This window comes from Triplophysa rosa, linkage group LG9 (assembly GCF_024868665.1).
Source record: "Triplophysa rosa linkage group LG9, Trosa_1v2, whole genome shotgun sequence".
Classification (NCBI taxonomy): Eukaryota; Metazoa; Chordata; class Actinopteri; order Cypriniformes; family Nemacheilidae; genus Triplophysa; species Triplophysa rosa.
The window spans coordinates 20841920-20861297 of record NC_079898.1 but is presented as its reverse complement, the minus strand read 5'-3'; the positions used below and the strand labels follow the sequence as shown (position 1 = coordinate 20861297).

The following is a 19378-nucleotide window of genomic DNA, read 5'->3' as shown; positions in this document are numbered from 1 at the left end:
TGGGATTGGTTGAGGGGGTTGTAGCTCAGAGACGGGGGCATTAGATTGGCGGGGGTCTTTGTCTGTTTTGTGGTTTTGTCTTTAATGAGATTTAGACTCGCAGTAATCAGAGCAAAGCTTCAATTATAAGCTCAGTTCATGATCCAGAGAAACCTGGACTAAGACTGTCGATCTGTCTCTTTATAATTCATCTAGTGATTAACTATGCGTGTAAGCTAGATGGAATTGGTAAAGAGATCAATTAAATAGTTATGTAATTTCCATAAGGCCACACAAAATAAACCTTAAAGCGACAGTTCACACAAAAATCCATCCTTCACTCACCCTCGAGTTGTTCCAAATCTGTATACATTTCTTTGTTCCAATGAACACAAAGAAAGATATTTGAAATAATGCTTGTAACCAGACAGATACTGGCCACCATTGACAAGTAGGAAAAATGACAAGGGTGGTGAAAAGTGCCTCAGAACTGCTTTCCTACATTCTTCAAAATATCTTATTTTGTGGTAAACGGGACAAAGAAATGTATAAAGCAATTTTTTCCTACTATGGTAGTCAATGGTGGCCAAGAACTGTTTGATTACAAGTATTCTTCCAAAAAACTTTCAATGTGTTCGTCAGTTTGTCGTTTTTTGGTGAACTGTTGCTTGAAATTTGTGAGGGTGTATAGTAAAAGCTCAATTGTAAATATTCTCTTCTGTAATTGTAAAGGATTTGCTTAAAACATTTGTTGTTTATTAAGGAATCAGTAACCTAAACCTGCTCTATTAACAGAACCAAGCACTGTACTTTAGCACTGTACCGTTTGGATCTGTTTGGTAATTTTGGTCTATATGCTACATTACCTTCCTTGTCGTTATTGCCTGCAGTACATACCAACTTCACCAATTAGAAATTAAATAAATGAACATTTAAGTATTTTGCAAAATAAAATGTTTTGTGTATGCAAGCCTTGTGTGACGTAAGCTGAATGTAGGTCAGTAGAATTGAAGGGTGGGTGTGTTCCATCACAACTTCACTGGTTGACCTCGGTACAAACATGCTATTGTTATGTAACTCTATTCTCTTTCCCTTCTCTTACCTCTCTCCTTCTTTCCCTCTTCCTGAATCGCGTTTCTTTCTCTCGAACTCATATCCTTATTCTAAAGTTTTGGCCATGATAAAATAGTTTAATTGTCAATATTACGAAGCATTTTATAAACATTCATATTCACACACAATACAAAACTAACACCAAACTATTCACGTTATCCCATAAACAGTAAAGAAAAGGACATCCTACAATACATGTACCTCGTAACCGTGCTTTGTTTGCGTATTACCCAAGGAGTGTCAGTTATAGTGCGATGCTGTCCTCTGGTGGTAGAATTGCTTACAACATCTTTCCCACCAGTGTCAAGTCGAACGTATTTGTCTACAAATAAACATTTTGTTTACAGTATTTTTATACAGTGTTGTTTCACTACGTTAACCTAGACACATGGAAAATGTACGTAATGGAAAATGTACGTAATGTAAGTGAATGTACATAAAGGAAAAAACAGTGTGTGTCTTTACACGCCCACGTGCTACATACATAGTTTAATAATTATTTAATATGCAATAAATATCAATAAAAATGTAACATTTACAAATGTATCAACTGTGGGTAAAAGGGTTACCCGAGGTCATGTTTATTTGCCTGCATAACCGCTTTGCTCTTACGGCTTTGTTTCATTGGCTGATTTGGATGTCTATCAAAGAAATGGCCGCTAGAGCGACGCAACGCGACGCAGCATTCTATTGGACTATTCGTATTGCCGTCCCACCTGACGAACCTCAAACCTCGCATTTAATTGGCTGAGGCTTGCGGTTTAAATTTGAACAGTTTCAAACTGGAGAAAGTTATAAACGTGCAGCGGATCTGCGTGTCGCGCTCGTTATTCAGAGAAGAAAAACGGTTTTTGTGTTAAGTTTGTGCAGTTTGAGTAAGGTACGTATTTTAGATAAACGTTTACATGTATATGAAAGGGATCGACTTAAGTTGTATACCGGATTTGGCCAATAAGAGGGCATATTGATCTTTATTTGGCAGTGTTGTTAGAATGTTTTGATATTCATGCATGTATATGAAATACAGGTACACATACAATATATTAAATGTGCTATTAAGTGCGGAGACGTTTTTTATTCGTTGTGGATTATGAAATGTGTCTATCTGAATAGGAAATGGCAAGTGACAAGTCAATTCAAAAACATTATGGATAATTAAAATCTTCAGGAATGTCTTAAACTGTCATGTTTGTGCCTTTTGTATGATTAGTTGTTATGCTTCAGAAGGGAATACATTCAATCTAATTTATTTGTTTTGTAAAGAGTTTTTTTAGTTCAGTCTCTGTCTGGCTGATGACGTGCCCCTTCGTTAACTCAATCCACAGATTACAAACAAGTAATTTTGTTTCTTTTCTTTCATTCCTTCCTTTGTACTTTTTGCACACTGTAAGAGGGAGGGAGGGAGAAAGAGAGCATGTTGTGAAGTCTGCTTGTGTATCCAGGTTAAAACTAATGGTTGAAAATGTAGCCGGTGAGCTGTTTATTACCTTTTCAGACAATAGGGATTGCTGAGGTTGAAAAGTGCCTTACAAAGCTGACAGTCTTATTATTAATCCTACATAGTTCAGCAGAATCCATGGAAGGACAGATGAGGCCATAAGTGGTAATGCTTCTTTGAAGACTTTATGAATTTCCTCCTTGTTCCTTTCTTATCGTAAGTCATGCCCTCAAGGGATTGCCACAGTGCCTGCTAGATCATATGCCATCTTTTGCTAAAGTATAAGTAAAAATACATTTTAAGTAGAATAATACCGTATTGCCAAAATGTTTAGTAACGTCAGGTTTTTTTAAGCTTTGTTATAGCCTTTGACCATCTCTCTAAGGCATGATGTCCTCACTCCTCACAGATGAAGATCCACTTTCTATACTCTAAGCACTTCACTGGTTGCTGTCATGTTTGTCATGTGCTTTTGTTTTTTTGGGTTGTGAGTTTTGCTCTGCTTACCACATTGAGCACTAAGTTGTTGCTCATTAGAAATTAAACGGATTAAATGTGTTTGTGTAAGAGGAATGTTAAGATCCCCTGGTTAGAAGGTAAGATGCCAGCCTCATGGTCTTATCAGTGAAACCAGCTGTGTGTGGTGCCCGCTGGGCGTGACCGACCAAAACGCACGTAGTCATGTTCAGTCTGTCTGTTTTACAGTATGAGTTCCGTGGCGGTGAAGGAGAATCAGGGAGTGTGTGCTGTACAGAAGAACAGCAGTTCTGAAGACTCTTGTGACATTTTCTCTTTGGAGCAGCTGACTGGCAGGCCTTCCATCCTGCGGCAGTCACAAGCAGACAACATTAACAGGACTGGACCTAAAGGAGCAAAGGTGGGCATTACGAGGATTTTGTGGCACAATGTTTATGTAAACAAATCATTGGAGGTTTAAGATACTTGGTAATCAAGATCATTTTCCTCTGAATCAAATCGGGCATTGTTCCCTATAAGCACTGCAGTAGTTTTTTGACTATAGTTGTTTTGAAACGGAGTGCTCGTTCACATTTGCTCACTTTGCTTTTATTATCTGAGTGGTTTTCTGTTATTTAAATCTGTTTGTTTTAATACTTATTATTTTTTAATAGGTTTGTTTTCAAACTCCACGACGGGACCCAGTCACAAAGCGGATTATGTCCCCGAGCCGCACCAGTGGGACAAACAGCCAGGATGACAGCACTAAAGCTCTGGAGACTTTCATGCCCTTTACTGACCAGTAAGTATTCGCAACTTGATTTTTAAAGTTTGTGTAGACAGGCTAAAGGGATAGATGTATGACTTTCTTCAGCAGAACACAACAGAAGATATTTTGAAGAATGTTTGTAACTTAACAACAGCGGTACCCATTCTCTTCTGTTGTATGGATACAGTCAATGTGTACCACCGTTGTTCGTTTACCGACATTCTTCAAAATATCATCTTTTGTGTTCTGCGCAAGAAAGAAAGCCATACAGATTTGAAATAAGAGGGCGAGGAAATGATGATAGAATTAAATTTTTTGGATGAACTTGGGTAACAAAGAACTAATATTACACCTCAGGCAAGAAATGTAATATGTAAAAAAGAGATTATTCTGGTTTAAATATAATACAAATTTAAGGAAATGCTTCTAATAAGGTTTTTCAACATGTAACTTTAGAATAATAACTTTGTATAGACGGGTTTGGTAAGCAATTTCTATTCAGTCTCATCTTGACAAGTAATCTTTTATAAGTACTGGTAATACTTTGAAAGTGTTTTTTTTTAGGAATATCCACTAACAATTGTATTTATTACAGGAGTTCAGTGTTGAACAACACATCCACCACACCAGTCAACATGCAGAGTAACAGTGTTTCTTTACCTGATGATGACATCCCTGTTCAGAGCAAAGTAGCCTTCACACTTGATCTTGACAATCTAGATGCCATCAACCCTTTCCAGAGTTCCATTAAAATGGCAAATTCTCCTCCTGAACCTTCTACTTCACCCGTGAGTTGGGCATCAGAGCTTACAGAGTCAGATACAACTACAGCCATTGCCTGCACACCTAAAGATGACCAGAAGAATCTAGAGGTGACAGACACTCCACTAGATGAGACCCTTCCATTTGTCCCGTCAGTAGAAAATTCCCTTGTGGATAATTCCGACAACATATCTTCAGCAGAAGGCACCGTCATCATCAAGACAAACAACAATGAGAAAAGCATCACAGACACTGAGGAGTCTGATATTACTGAACCAATCCAAGAATCAAAGCTGATTGCTGTTACAGAAGATCAGACTCGGGACTCACCACTACCTCCTGCAGGATCATATAATCTGGACTTTGACAACCTTGAGTTGCTCGATCCATTCCAAACCGGTGGCTCAAAGATCCAAAACTCTCCAATGCTCAGTAAGGCTGAAGGAGTTCCTGATCCACCGCAGCCAAGTGAAGAAGCCACGCACGAACCAGAGATCTCAGCACAGATGTCCCCAACAGTCCCTGATGCTCCCAGTGCACCCGAGGAGAAGTCAACTGTAACCGAGGGCTCCCCATCTACAACGTCCCCCAAGGAGAACCCAATGCTGTTGGAGTTTAATTTTAATGATGTAGCTGAAGTCAAGTGCAAACCACCACCAAAACGACTGGGGGTTAAAAGACCTGCTGGTGCCAAGCCTGTCTCCAAAAAAACAGACACAGTTGTCAAGAAGAAAGAATCAGAACTCAAGCAGTTGTCCCCTAAGAATTTAGAGGAGACTGAACCTGTGGACGTTCCTCCTGTTAAGGGTTCTTACATGTTTGATTTTGATGACCCAAACTTTAACCCCTTTGGAACAAAGGCTAAGATGGGTAACTCCCCGCCGCGTGGGATCCAAACCAGCCCGGTTTTGATGGAATCTACACTTCCTGTTGAGAAGCTGGGGTCCCCTCCACGGCAGGAGCAGACTGAGACTGTTGTACAGGATGAGGAGCCTAAGCCCAGGTACAAAACTTGAAGAAAAGAAAACAAAAATTTTCTATCTTAACGGCAAACATATAAATGCATGTCATTTCAAAGCTGAAGTTAAAGTTTCTTTTCTTCAGGTCTCCTCAAGCTGTTTCTGTAAACAATGATAAAGTTGAAGAAACCATGTTCTTGGTCACCATGCAGGTAGGTAGTATTTCTCTGTAAATTTGTCGTTCAACTAGTACGTTACCACGGATTGTGATGTATACCTTTCTTACAGCCAGCGGAAGATGCAGAGGCTTCTATACCATCTGCTGTTTCCCACATTAACATACCTCAGAGCCCAGCCATTCACAAACCGGAGCTCACGGCCACTGCAGAATCCAGACCGGATCTTCAGAACCAGACCTGTGATCATGTTGTGGTAACACCAAGTGAAGATGAGTTTGTGCCCGGTGCATTTTGTAAGTAAACGTGCTTGTGCTGTTATCTATACCAATCCAGAGCCATTCAGTTCTCAACATTGTGCTTAACAAAATATCCCTGTACGTCACAGTCATGTCAGGAGGAGACTTTGATGGACCGTTTGATTACCTGGAACAGTTCGGATCAAATAATGTGAGTGTTACTGTTGAATGGTCTTTCAAAAAAGCTTTTACAGATCTTTAATGATCTCCATGTGGGAAAGTTAAAGGATACGTTACCCAATCAAATAAATGTTGAATGGTCAAACACATTCCTTTTATAGTTTAAAGAGTCTGCGTTGAGGAAGAAGTCTCTGTATTTGAAGTTTGACCCATTGCTGAAGGAGAGCCCAAAGAAAACTACAACGGAGAACAGTGGATTCAGCCTGCCACGCCCCTCTCTTGCCATCAGGTCAGACTCTTCCACATACAGATATATGTTGGGCTTTTACAAAGCATGATACAATATTTTAGATCTTCACAATAATCTTTTGTTGTTTACATTTTGTGTAACACTCATTGGACAAAAATACACAGCTTCGGAAAAAATTAAGAGACCATTTCAGAGACCGTTTTTTTTCTGATTTTAAAATTGACTATTTATAGGTATGTGTTCAGGTAAAATGATCACTTTTTCTTAATCCTGTGAACTACGAACACATTTTTTGACCAGATTTCAAATAGAATTGCTATTTGTTTTTTATTTGCAGAAAATAAAATCTGGATTTTTTCAGACCTCAAATACTGCAAAGAAAACAAGTTCATATTCACTTTCAAGCAACAGCAGTATTTATACATGTATTTAGGAAAAGTTCAAAATATATGCGATAACCTCGTTATTACAGTTTTATCACAGTTTTCATGTGTCTTGTTGTGTTGTCAATCTTTCACATTGCTGTTGGATGACTTTGTCACTCCTGAAGTTTGATTTTGTTGAAATTCAACAGACACTGGACTGGAATGGCCACTATACATCTAGAAATGCTGATTTGAAATGAAAATTTGTCTCTTAATTTTTTCCTGCAGCTGTATATTTTTTATTTCTGATTTACATATGTTATATTATATTATATATGCAAATGTGTGTGTGTGTGTGTGTGTGTGTGTGTGTTAGGATGATGGAAGCTGCAAAATCTGAGGGAAAGCAGAAGTCTCAATGTAACAACATGAAGCTTCTGGGTGATTTGCCTCCACCAGTAAGAAAAAAAAAAATTCAGTTTGCATCAGTAATAAATTTGTAACATTTGAAAGTTTCTACAAATACTTTCTCATTTTAATATATTTGATTTTACAGGTGGTGAACAATGTGGTGCCAGATCCAACTGTTCTTGATTTACTGGTTCCCACCTTAAAACAGCCAGTGAAGATGGAGGACTCCATCATAGAGGTTCTGAAGTACAGTCAGAGAGACATGGATGCTTCGCTACAGAGAGCAGAAAAACAGGTCAGTGTTTGTTCCTTGTGTCACACAAGATTGTGTGTGTGGCGGTTCATTTATTTTTTATTTTCTACTGTTAGGCGGAGGAGAGGCAACAACAACTGAGTGCTCAGATTGAAGCGTTGGGTCTGGAGAATCAGCAAATGATGTAAGTCTGAAATTGAACGCAAACACATTCTCTTGAGTTGATTCTCTGATTTGGTTATTAATAAATGTTGCTGCAAATGCTTATGTCAATCTTAATATTTTTTTCTAATTAAATTGTTCATTTGTCATAGAACAGGAGTGTTGGTAAATGGTTGACACCTGTATTACAAACTAGTCACACTTTATTTCTCTCAGGTTTATACTGTCAGAGTTTGAGGCCACCATCACTCAGATCACAGGTATGATGGATGTTTAATCAGAATTTGTTCTCTCATGTATCTGTTGGGTACTTGAATGTCTGTGTTTGTGTTTATAGATGAGCATAAACAGAAAGAAGACAGGGCTAAAATTGAGTTGGAACAAGCCCTTCAGGAAAAAGATCAGCTGGCCAAAGACTTGAGTGATTTGGAAAAATCCTTCTCCTCTGTTGTCAAACGCCTAGACAGATGCAAGGAAGTTATTGAAGGATTTAAAAAGGTGCTTTTTTTGCTTGTCTACCAAAGAATGAAAATCCCTACTTTTTAACTCGATAAGTACAACATGCATTTTTCCTCTTATAGAATGAAGAGACCCTGAAACAGTATGCTCAGAACTGCATGGACAGACTACAAAAAGAGGAAAAGCGTTATCAAGCTCTTAAAGCCCATGCTGAGGAGAAACTAGACCAGTATGAGCTTTTCTGCCACATACGTTAACATTGAAAACTTGCATTAAAAGCTAACATGCTTTTGTTTAATGTAATGTTGAATTGTGTAGTATGAACTGATTCTGATACACTATACTAATGACTTTAATGTCATTCCAGTGCAAATAAAGCCATTGCAGATGTTCGTACTAGGATGGGCGCAGAAGTGGCAACACTGCAGGTGCAGCTCAAGAGAGGGCAGCTTAAAGTTCAGTCCCTAGAGAAGGATCTGGAACAAAAGGTACACAAACAGGGAGTCACTCTTAAGGCCAAAGTAGGCACATGCTAACGTATGCATCGTTTAATTGTTTGCTGTTTGACGTGTTTCTCTTTTCTCCTCTCAGGCTAAAGAAGTCAAAGACGTCACAGAGCTGTGTGATGAGCTGCTGCTGAAAGTACAAAAGCATGGGTTTTAATGTGCTTGTCTTTATTTGTGTTGTGCGTTATGTATTTGTCTTAAAGCGGTTTTAATAAATAATAAATGGAGTATTAATGCATTAATACATTTTTTTCTTGATGTTTTATGTAGCAGATTGTATGTTAATGCTGTAACATTTGTTAAATGATCAAGGCAGATAGTATTCAGTGGCGCATCTTTGACAACCTTTCATAGGTTGCTCTGACATTACTCATTTTTGAAGTTCTTGTTCCCAATAATCTTTAAGGTCACACTTTGATTGATCAGACCCACATTTTGAGAATGAAGTTCTTCTAACATTAAAACATTGCTTTTTGGCTCTATATGCTAGCGTTGCAAATGCAAATGGTAGTGGATTTAAGTTCCGTGTTCAAAGTGAGTTTGCAACAAATTAACAAATCTGAGCGCGTAATGGACAATATTGCTTTTAGCAAAAAGGTCTCCATTTTCTTTTCAGACTCCTATCTACGTCTGTTGACTTTGTCACTATGCAGACTATTTAATACATATTACATCAATTATGCAAATGAAAAAGCATTTATTCAATAGTTGTTCACACACAACTGAAACAGACATTATAACATTATGTCCCTTATGTATATCTAAATATACAGTACCAATACATGAAATATTTACAAATATATAAGATTCTGTGCTGCACTGATACAATGGTAAAAAAAATATCATACAGAATCTCACGCAGCAAAACATCAAAGGCAAACATGCACAAAGAATGCATCACAATCCATTTCATTATACACACAATAAATGTGTCACATCAGCAGATTCACATTTCCTTTGCTTAAATTGGATTTAGCATGTTATGTTGTGTAAAGACAAGGCATTATGTCAAAATAATCCCAAAGGCTGATACAATGAGAACTGTTCCTTAAACATTCAGGTTTTATTCTATTGTCAAAACTTTCCACTGCAGTGATAGTACTGTACCATGTGATTATCCAGTGAAACCTGAAACATTAGTCATCAGTCATTGCCTACAACAGTCATTCTTATAATACAAATATACATGATTTGTAAACAACATTTCAAGCATGTTTCAAAAACAGAACAAGTTTTTGTATTTACTAAACAAAAAAGTTCTTATCGCAAATGTGAAGTTTTGGATAAAGTCTTACCCACTCAACCAATAATACTAATAAACCATCATAATTTAATTCTAGATTTTCACTAAGCTTGTAACTGCACTGTGCTGAAATCTCAGTAGCTCAGGTCAATGTAGACAATTGTGTGTTTTAATATCACATAGGACCAGACATTTCTCTTTTGGATTTAATAATCCATGTAAACTGAGACTGACTTGCTCTCTCAAGCATTTTAGACTAAGGTAAAATATCCCTTTCAAAAATAAAAAAAATACACTGTCAAAAGTTTAGCTGCTTTTTCACATTCATTCAAATGTGTTTTTTCTTTAGCCTATCATTTCTCTCTATAAAAATCCCTTAAGATAAATGTTTCCTAAACATTGTCATAGGCGCATTCAGTCCCTTATATTAGCAACCTGTTGAACATATTTGTGTTGGGGATGTTAAAAATTATTATCGATTGATTATTTGATATAGGTCAACTGTATCGATTGTCGATTAATTTAAACATATTTATAATGCATTGGCGGAAATCAAATGGTGGCCAAACTGCATATTACATTTATTCATGTGAATAATAATCATTTGACACTAAAGTGTGCACTACAGCTTTATTGTCTGTACCGTACTGAAAGCCCTGTATCTGTTTAGTTTGGTATGAATACACTACCAGTCATCGGTTCACTTACAATAAGTTCACATTTTTGAATAAGATATAATTTATCAAAACTATAGAACTAATGTACTAGCTATGGAACTTAAATGTAACTAATGTTACAAATTCTAAATAGTTATTGTTTTGTGAGGAAAGAAATTAATGTTGTGTGTTTATTTTTGCCACAAAACTAATTTCAGGCAAACAAAATGTGCCTTAAAAAGATTTTAACATCATGCAAAACATTTTAGTCAAGTGACCGTAAACTATCGAATGGTAGTGTACATCCTTTACATTTGCAGCCATTGCTATAATGTGGATTTAAAATTCTCAATTTGTGGTTTTTACATTAATGATTAATCAATTAATGGAATGCTAATTTTAATGAAAATTGTTTTAAAATATTACTTAATTTCCTAATTTGTGACACTGGATCACAAAACCAGTCATAAGGGTGAATGAATTGTTTTGTAAATGAGATTTAAACATCATCTGAAAGCTGAATAAAAAAGCTTTCCATTCATTGATGTATGGTTTGTAAGGATAGATACAGGTTTGTTTTAACGCTCATCGTTGTGGATGTTGTGGACATTGTTTTAACGCTCTCTTTTGGCTTTCTGCTGTAATGAAGTTGTGGAGAGTAGATGAACCTGAAAGCGCAAATTCTAAACTTTACATACAGTACATACCAAACTTGGGTAGTTCCCATAGAGCGGGCAGCAGTGAGGCATATTTCCGAATATTTTTTGTTCGCGATTTTGCTCCATTTAAATTTGGATATATTTATATGAAATTTACAGAATATCTTCATGGAACATGATCTTTACTTAATATCCTAATGATTTTTGACATAAATGAAAAATTTATAATTTTGACTCATACAATGTGTTGTTGGCTATTGCTGCAAATATACCCGTGCTACTTATGACTGGTTTTGTGGTCCAGGGTCACATTTGTGCTTTTACACTTACGCTACAAATGCTAAATTGTCTGTAGTATATACTGCGGTACAGTGCATTATAGTCTCCAATAACATTTCTACGCAGTAGAGCAAAAGGATTTCAAGATTGCCAGTTTCTTTAACCACTATAGCAGATTTCTTAAATCTTACACTCATAAAGCGGTTTGCAAATTCACAAGGCTGATAACACAAGTCTGAAATAAAACTTTAAGATAATGTGCAACATCTACAGTGTCTGATGGCAAGGGGGCCTCCAACAGCATATACTGAGTCCTCACGACATATTAATATATACATCTGGAAAGGATCAGTTCGGGTTAAGGGCAAGAGGCAAAAGGACTTTAAAAACGTAATTTAAATGTGGACTTTAATGTTAAGATTTAAGCTTTGACCTAGAAAACAAGATAATTTTAACCGCAAGCAGCGTACTACATTTTAGCGTACTACACTAACCTATTTTAGCCGTGGCAATTATTTATGGTTTTAAATACATAATGCCATATCGGTTGATATCATCATTGCTTCTTAGAGGACTTCCTGACAGCAGCTGTCTACCAGTCACCTGCAAGCCCCAAGTTGGAGACCCCTTGGCTAAAGACAGAGAGTTCTAAACAACAAAAAATTTATCTGATCATAGGGTCGTCACCGCCGGGAGAGGTCAGGACAGGAAAGTCCCCGAATGTCTCGTTTTTTTCCTCCTGGGGTGAATTGACGGAACCATCCGCCATAGAGGTAAAGGTCAGGTGGTCATGCTCCATGATGGACAGGCAGTCCTGAGCCTTCTCCTTCTTCAGGTAAAACATCTTCCTCAGTTGCTTTAACTGCTGTAGCTCACAGAAGGTCTCCAACATCACCAGCATGGCAATCAGGCCAAGGAGAAGATAAACTGTGGGACGGAATTTTATTATTAATTTTTTTGTAACTTTTTAATAGTACTGTATATTTTTAACTTCAGTTAAAATATGCTCCAGTTGTGTTATCTTGGTGCTGTGTCTGTCTATACTATTATAAATAGACACTGTAGCATCTATTATCCAAAAAATGTGTCTATGATAACAATATCAATCAATATCAAAATCATCTCTGTTTACTTTAGTTCCTGATCTTATGGTGCATGTATGGTAGTAAAACATTAAAATAAAGTTTCAATGATAAGATACTTTTTTGTCTTGGGATTCGTCAAAATGTAATAACTGAAACATAACAGCTCCTGGAACAGTTTTGTTTTTACAAATGCCACTTGCATGTTTCATGTGCCCCTTATGAAAACTTTTTTTTGCCACCTCACCAAGTCTCAAACTTATCTTAATGGCATAGAAATAAAAATAAACCACCCATCACAGAGTATCAAAGGAGTACAAGACAAGCTCATTTGTGTGGGCATGTGTGGGCTACTTGAGTGATATCGTCCTACACAACTGCGTGACAGCACACATGACACTTTCTCATCGTCCCCCGCATGACAAACAGAAGGTGGGACCATCTGTATCCTCTAAACCCACACAAGCACAAAAACCATGAAGGATTTTGGCTGCGCTGCTGCATGCAATACAACCACTAGATGTAGTGAGAGAGCACGGCAGTGCAAAAGTGTTTTGAACCCTGCAAAACTGTCCTAGAGTGACATGCACTTCCTATGTACCTCTTGTCTGTTTCTATGACAACAAGCATGCATAGACGTTTAGATATTCGAAAGGAAGGCAGTACAAGTACGTATTTCACTTTCATATTGAGCTAAAAGAAAGACCTAAAGGCTTGTAAGGTTATCATAGCTAGATATTCACTTAATAAAGTACTTTACTACAAAAAGGCTTTTTGGTGAGAAGACCTGTAACATGCGATGTAACATTTTAAGAAAAATAATAGCAGCATTTTGTTGCATACAAATTCTTGTTTCAAACAATTTAAAGATTTAAAGAATCTGTCTTGAGCAAATGCACTGCAAATATGCCTCTGACTCTGTCACACTTTTGCTATTCAAGTCAGCCTTACTGAGACTAATCACTGTGTAAAGAGTTATTTAAAAGAAGAAATCTAATAAGTTTTCAATCAAGGTTAAGTCCTCTCTGGTGTTCTGGACAAAATCCGAACTATCCAAACTGCATACTGAAAATAATTGATATTTGTTAAAACTCTTCACACACACAAAAAATGACATTAAAGTGATAGTTCACCCACAAATAAAAATTCTGTCATCATTTACTCTTGTCATTTCAAACCTGTATGACTTTCTTTCTTCTGCAGAACACAAAATGAAGAATGTTGTGAAACCGAATTGTGACGGCATCCATTCACTTGCACTGGTTTTATGTCCATACAATAGAAGTAAACAGTCACTGTTCGGTTACCAGCTTTCTTTAAAATGCCTTCATTTGTGTTAATCATGATACAATTTTTATTTTTGGGTGAACTATCCCTAAAACCTAAATCGCTTAGATATAAAACTAAAATATTTACACAATATTAGCCCCACGTACCAGTGATTCCCAGTTTGTAGAGCTCTCTGAACTTCTGCTTAAAGGCCTCTCCAGGCACATAGTCACCCAGGCCGATGGTGGAGAGTGAGATAAAACAAAAATAAAATGATTCCAGAAAGTTCCAGTTCTCTTCCAGAACAGAGAAGATAGCAGCAGGGATGAGGAAGAAACAGGAGACCGCCACAACTGCCAGCAGGGTTGCGTGAATGAGCGCCACCACCAGTTTGGACAGACCCCAACGTGTGTGTATGTACATAATGGGTCGCCATGTGCTGAAGACCATAATCCTTTGCACCACAGCCGTGAGGAAGAGCATGGTAAAGGGAATGCCAATCACAGAGTAAATGATACAGAAAGCCTTTCCGCCATCAGAGAGAGGGGCCGTGTGACCATATCCTGTAACAGGAGAAGTTAATGAAATTACCTTATATTGCATATAATATCTTTAAAAACATTTGCATTCTCTTTATGAGATACTATAGCATTATCTTAAAAACAAACACAGAGTCATACTGTCCTGTTGTCAGACTCAGATTAACACACAGATTAAAACCCATCCTGGATTATCAAAAAAACAATAATTTTGTCCAGCTCTGTAATTTCACTTCAGTTCATGTACCTCTACCAGACACTGCAATAAATGTATCATATTGCTTGGTTTTTCCGCCTCCAGCAGTATGAGCTCATAAAATGGAGAATCTGACTTTAGGATGTGGCGCAGGCCATAAAAGTCTTAACACTCACACTCAAATGGAAGGTATGGCATAAAGGACACTCTATAAATGACCAAAGGAAAAACTCTGTCATGGCATTTTCTAAGGAGATAATCTATATGCTTATGTTAACATAAACCATATCTGGGCACAGGATTTGAGACTTGGAAGTAACCACCTACCCTGAACATCCTAAAATAGTAGCCTAATGTGACACCTTTAAAAGGTTTAAAATAAACTCTAGAGCCTTAAAGGTCCAGCGTATGAAATTTAGTGGCATCTAGTGGTGAGGTTGCAAATTGCAACCAACATCTCATTTCACCTCTCCATTTCGAAGCATGCACTACGGTGGCTGACAAAGGACTAAGATGTCGTCACGTTTTGGCTTTTTTGCTGAAGGAGATAACGTATTTACGAAACACGCTCTGTAGAGCAGTTTGTCCGTTTAGGGCTACTGTAGAAACAACATGGCGAATTCCATGTAAGGGGCCCGCACTATATGTAGTTACAAATCTCGTTCTAAGGTAATAAAAACATAACGCTTCATTATATAAGGTCTTTATACACCTCTAAAGACATAGTTATGTATATTATATGGCATTTATGTCAACAGATCCTCCAAAAAATTACACATTGGACCTTTAACTGATCTTATCTTATATTTATAGACACTCATCTTGAAGTAGCTAAATTTATCATTAAAAAGCAGAAAAAATTTACACTTTTTCACATATCCATTTCTATGCAAGTTGTGGTTTTTAGATGAACTGAACAAAACCAACCTGCTAATACATGTACACAAATGTGTGGTTGAACACACCTTTTTAGCATTGTTCATGGTGACATTTATTTCGTTCTTCATTTCCTTAGTATAACTGGCACCTGTTACTCTATTCCTTTAACTTAAATTAGAAGCATGCAGTAAACCTGCATCTGTGCAAATGAAAGCGAGAAAACTGTGGTTATTGCAAAGCCATTGTTCCTCTATATATCACATGTCACATGTTCAAAGTTCCTTAGTAAATATTAACCTCTTAAGCTCTATGTTATGTTACTCTAAAGTGTTAGATCGGTGAAATATACAGTGATTTTCTTAAAAGTGAGATCTTTCATTGATGTTTTGTGAGTTTGCGTGATATAAATATGAAATTGAATTATTAGTATTTTTACAGGGGAAAGTGGGGGCTTGTTTTGGGAAGACAAATTCAGACCTTATTATGTTTATGTATGTAAAATAAATGCAAAATCGATGGTACTAGCAAGAAAGCCAAGGCTCTAAGCTTTCAAAAGATATCATATATGTCATGTTTTGTGCTTCACAATTGATGTTTGATTGATGTGAATTGATGATGCAATATTAGACCCACCGGTGGGTTCGCAGTTTAAGTTACAAGATCTTATTTTTTCTTTATTGTGAATATAAAGGAATGCACAAGGGTCTTACGTTAAGACATGTTTAGATATTACGTTAGATAAGTCAGTAAGACAGTTTGAAATGTTAAAAGTAGACTTTCTGGGAATTATTAAGTATGCACATAGAAGTGATACTGAAAGTTGTGACATTTGAGGTTCATAGTCTGTGCAAGACATACACGCCTATACCTTTAGCCGACTCAGGGAAAATCCCGCATTCTTCATTGTAAATTATGTCCAGGTCCTATTTCACCCCAAAATCACTAGAATATGTATTCATACATGTTTTTAACATATTTGCACAGGAAAAACAAACCTAGATTAAAGACCAGTGAGATAGTGTCATAAAAATATTGTTGCACAAAAAAATCTTAAGGGTCCTCACTATAAGCTTGACTTTTTTTAGTTCCAATATATACGTTTTGTTGTATATATTTTCATTTAATTTCACAGCGAAATTACCTGGAAATTTTTGACAGGCTTCGTGAAACAACAATAAGACAAAATCTAAAAAAGTGCGTTGCAGTCTTTTTTAATGTCTGTCTGAGAACAGGATACCTGTCTAAAGTAACCTTACATCGCTGTGATAAGCCAGGTGTTAAATGGGGCAGCTTGCTACAGAGAACAAAGGAAAGGAGGAACACACAAACAAAAGGAGAGCGACGTTTTAGCACTATTTTGTGAAAGATGTTATGGGGTGCACAAAATGGTGCTCCACCTGAAAATGACTCTAATAAAAACAAACAGGGTGTCTGTACTTTAAAACAATAGAAACCTTCACAGAATTTTTAGTAGCTGCTTACTGAAATTGTATAGGTTTTAAACTCTGTGTCTCTCTCTACTAATGTGCTGGGTTCTGTTGGTGGGAACCAATAGAACAACATTAAATCCTGCTGGAATGAGGCCCAAAACACACCACATAAAGTAATTTGTAAGTGTATCAATGTTAAATAGCTGATGGTTTATAATAGTATTTGTAACTGAAACTATAATAGATTGTCATTGAGGCCTAGATAAAGTATAAAATGGGTCACACTTACTCTATATATACAGTATATACTATATATATATACTATATATACTCTAGTGTCATGGTACTAAAAACTGAACGTAACTGGGGCAGTTTTGATATTCAGAATTGACACATCATGCACTCCTACTCAAGTCTTTCAAGAAACATTATCTGCATTGCACAATCACTTACCTGTGGTTGATAAGACAGTGCTGGCAAAAAACAAGGAGGACGTAAAGTCCCAGTTCCAGCTAGCAGATGCGTTGTTGAGGATGGACACCCCATAGTTGCTCGCCTCGAGCGCTTCGGACAGAAACTGCTCCAGTCTCTCCTCGGACAGGCACTGATGCTCCTGGAGGAACTGTCGTTTGATTCCTAGGAGCCGCTGGCGCAGGAGATCTTCATAGGGCAGCTCCACAGAAGAGAACACGACCGCTCCGAATATTAGATACAGAATATAACCGAGCACCAGAAACAAAAAATACCACGCAGATTTGTTGCTTTGGATCAAGCGCACGCACGAATGACCGGTGAGGGATTGTAGCATCTTCGGCGTTCCTGTTATATCATATAATGATGTCGGGCTTGTGTCGTTCGATTTAGACGTTTCCTTAATGTCTTTTGTTTAAACCGGCTGTGCCAAATTCAAAGCGGAAATCATTTGTGACCAATGCAGTAGTATCGCTGGTACGCGCCTTTCTGTATATTTTCTCTTCCTTTGCTTTTAGAGCGCGTGAACTGGCGGGTGATGTGGCGGTAGGTAGAGCTCGAGCTCGGAGCGAGCGGTGGGACGTGACGTCACGCACTCTCGCCCACCAGGTAACAGCAAAGAGGGGAAAGAGCGTCACACAAATGCCTGCTTGACGAGTTTTAACAACCTCCTGTATTAAAATCATTGTAGTGATTTAAGAAAGAGGGTACAATATTATAGCCTAGGTCAATTTTGTGTGATGAGTAAAAACAACATTAAAATAAAACTGTAGGCTATGACATGTAACGGACCAAATCAAAACACACTTTTTGTTTGTTTATTTCAAATGTATAAGCATGCTTGATAGATAAAAACGGTGGGAAATCAAGCCACTAGGCTATATGACCTCGTGTTTCATCATTCAGCCACCAGCCTAGACTTTACCCTGTGTGGTAATAAAGTGTTTTAATCTTACTGATAACTTCCTCTTAGTTGTCACACATTCCAGGACTATGGCCCACATCTTTAACACAAATGACTGTGATATTTTCATTTGTTTCACGCCTCGTTTTGCGCAGACACATGCGGGCGACTGTTTCTATGGCAACAGTCTGTGGCGGAATCTTGGTTCTGATAGGCCAGTTGGGAAAAGGTCCCCTCTCCATTCACCCATTTCTAGACACCTTGATCATTTTAGGTCAGTAGAGGTGCTGTTCATGCTGAGGTAAATGTGCATTTTCCCTAAAAGGGCATCGACCACAAATAACTTTACAATAAAAGGAGTTGAATTTTTGGGTACCAAATACAAATAAACACGTTTGGTTGAGAAGAAGTATGTGGTAACTAAAAGACATCTAAAAATTCATTTCACAAGGCAGTATGAATAAGTATTAAAGGGGTCATATGACACGGCTAAAACGAATATTATCGTTTGTTTTAGATGTAATGCAATGTGTATACACGATTTAAGGTTCAAAATGCAGTATTTTCCACATACATGCATGTTTGTATCTCCTCTTTGCAGAAATGTAACGCTTCTTACCACATTTGGAACATCAGGTTCCAAAGCAATTGTACTGACAGGTACGCCCACCTTACTTGCATAAACATTTGGGCGGTCTTAGTCAAATCATACCACGAACTGACGTAGATTTGTGGGGGTGTGGTTACATGAGGCGTTTCAGGCAGGTCTGGGTGAGCATTCGCTTTTAGATAGAATGCATCTTTTGTTTACGACACTTTCATTTTTGCAATTTTACGTGTCTAATACATGAATGGGCAACTTTGAACACAACAAGGACACAGAAAAACACGTATTCGCGCCATATGACCCCTTTAAATATGTCAAGGCAAACAGTCTTGAAATGATAATCAAATATTTCAGTTGTGAAAGGACAAAGTGGAGACGCAATAACCAGTCACCTTTTTGTTTTTTAGCTAGGTATATGCCAGATGAAGGTCATGAGACCGAAACGTTGTAATACTAATTAAATTGATTATTTTTGTAATCACTGATAGTGTGCGGGATTTATTTTCTTTTTGCTAAATATTTGGACCGGTTGATCTTCTTTTCTATTAACTACAGGTGTGTGAGGTTGATTGTTAATTTAGCTTCAAAAATGTAAAAAGTAGTTTAAGGATTCTATTCGAAAGCTTGGATTTCTATTCGAAAGGTTGGATTTAGGAGTGGAAAACCAGAGTGTCTGATATGATCGGT

The 19378-nt window shown here is 37.3% G+C and overlaps 2 protein-coding genes across 4 annotated transcripts; one reads left to right on the top strand and one right to left on the bottom strand.

Annotated features, from left to right (window-relative positions):
* The first annotated feature begins 1873 nt into the window (after positions 1 to 1873).
* tacc3 (transforming, acidic coiled-coil containing protein 3) lies at positions 1874 to 8731 on the top strand. Of its 3 annotated transcripts, XM_057341469.1 has the most exons (18): positions 1907 to 1972; positions 2484 to 2563; positions 2656 to 2695; positions 3236 to 3407; positions 3661 to 3788; positions 4351 to 5520; positions 5622 to 5688; positions 5765 to 5948; positions 6041 to 6102; positions 6233 to 6360; positions 7063 to 7144; positions 7243 to 7392; positions 7467 to 7534; positions 7729 to 7772; positions 7850 to 8010; positions 8094 to 8200; positions 8339 to 8459; positions 8563 to 8731. In XM_057341469.1, the coding sequence occupies exons 4-18, from the start codon at positions 3237 to 3239 to the stop codon at positions 8632 to 8634; spliced, it is 2715 nt and encodes a 904-aa protein (XP_057197452.1). In that variant the 5' UTR covers positions 1907 to 1972; positions 2484 to 2563; positions 2656 to 2695; position 3236; the 3' UTR covers positions 8635 to 8731. The 3 variants fall into 3 exon arrangements, with proteins under 3 accessions (XP_057197451.1, XP_057197452.1, XP_057197453.1); XM_057341470.1 differs by lacking the exon at positions 2484 to 2563 and having other exon boundaries at positions 1912 to 1972; XM_057341468.1 differs by lacking the exons at positions 2484 to 2563; positions 2656 to 2695 and having other exon boundaries at positions 1874 to 1972.
* A 407-nt stretch (positions 8732 to 9138) lies between these two features.
* Positions 9139 to 17775, bottom strand: kcnk1b (potassium channel, subfamily K, member 1b). Its single transcript, XM_057341483.1, has 3 exons — positions 17163 to 17775; positions 13833 to 14228; positions 9139 to 12241 (listed from the first exon to the last, which is right to left on the bottom strand). Exons 1-3 carry the CDS (start codon positions 17515 to 17517, stop codon positions 11979 to 11981), a joined length of 1014 nt encoding a protein of 337 aa, XP_057197466.1. The 5' UTR covers positions 17518 to 17775; the 3' UTR covers positions 9139 to 11978.
* Positions 17776 to 19378: the final 1603 nt, after the last annotated feature.

What these genes read in the sequence shown, in the direction of transcription:
- tacc3 (XM_057341468.1), top strand. Translation starts at nt 3,237, where the DNA reads ATGAGTTCCGTGGCGGTGAAGGAGAATCAGGGAGTGTGTGCTGTACAG. An exon ending in CGCCCCTCTCTTGCCATCAG is followed by an intron (nt 6,361 to 7,062) that starts GTCAGACTCTTC and finishes TGTGTGTGTTAG; the next exon opens with GATGATGGAAGCTGCAAAAT. An exon ending in TTATTGAAGGATTTAAAAAG is followed by an intron (nt 8,011 to 8,093) that starts GTGCTTTTTTTG and finishes TTCCTCTTATAG; the next exon opens with AATGAAGAGACCCTGAAACA.
- kcnk1b (XM_057341483.1), bottom strand. Translation starts at nt 17,517, where the DNA reads ATGCTACAATCCCTCACCGGTCATTCGTGCGTGCGCTTGATCCAAAGC. An exon ending in CACTGTCTTATCAACCACAG is followed by an intron (nt 14,229 to 17,162) that starts GTAAGTGATTGT and finishes CTCCTGTTACAG; the next exon opens with GATATGGTCACACGGCCCCT. An exon ending in CTACAAACTGGGAATCACTG is followed by an intron (nt 12,242 to 13,832) that starts GTACGTGGGGCT and finishes TCCGTCCCACAG; the next exon opens with TTTATCTTCTCCTTGGCCTG.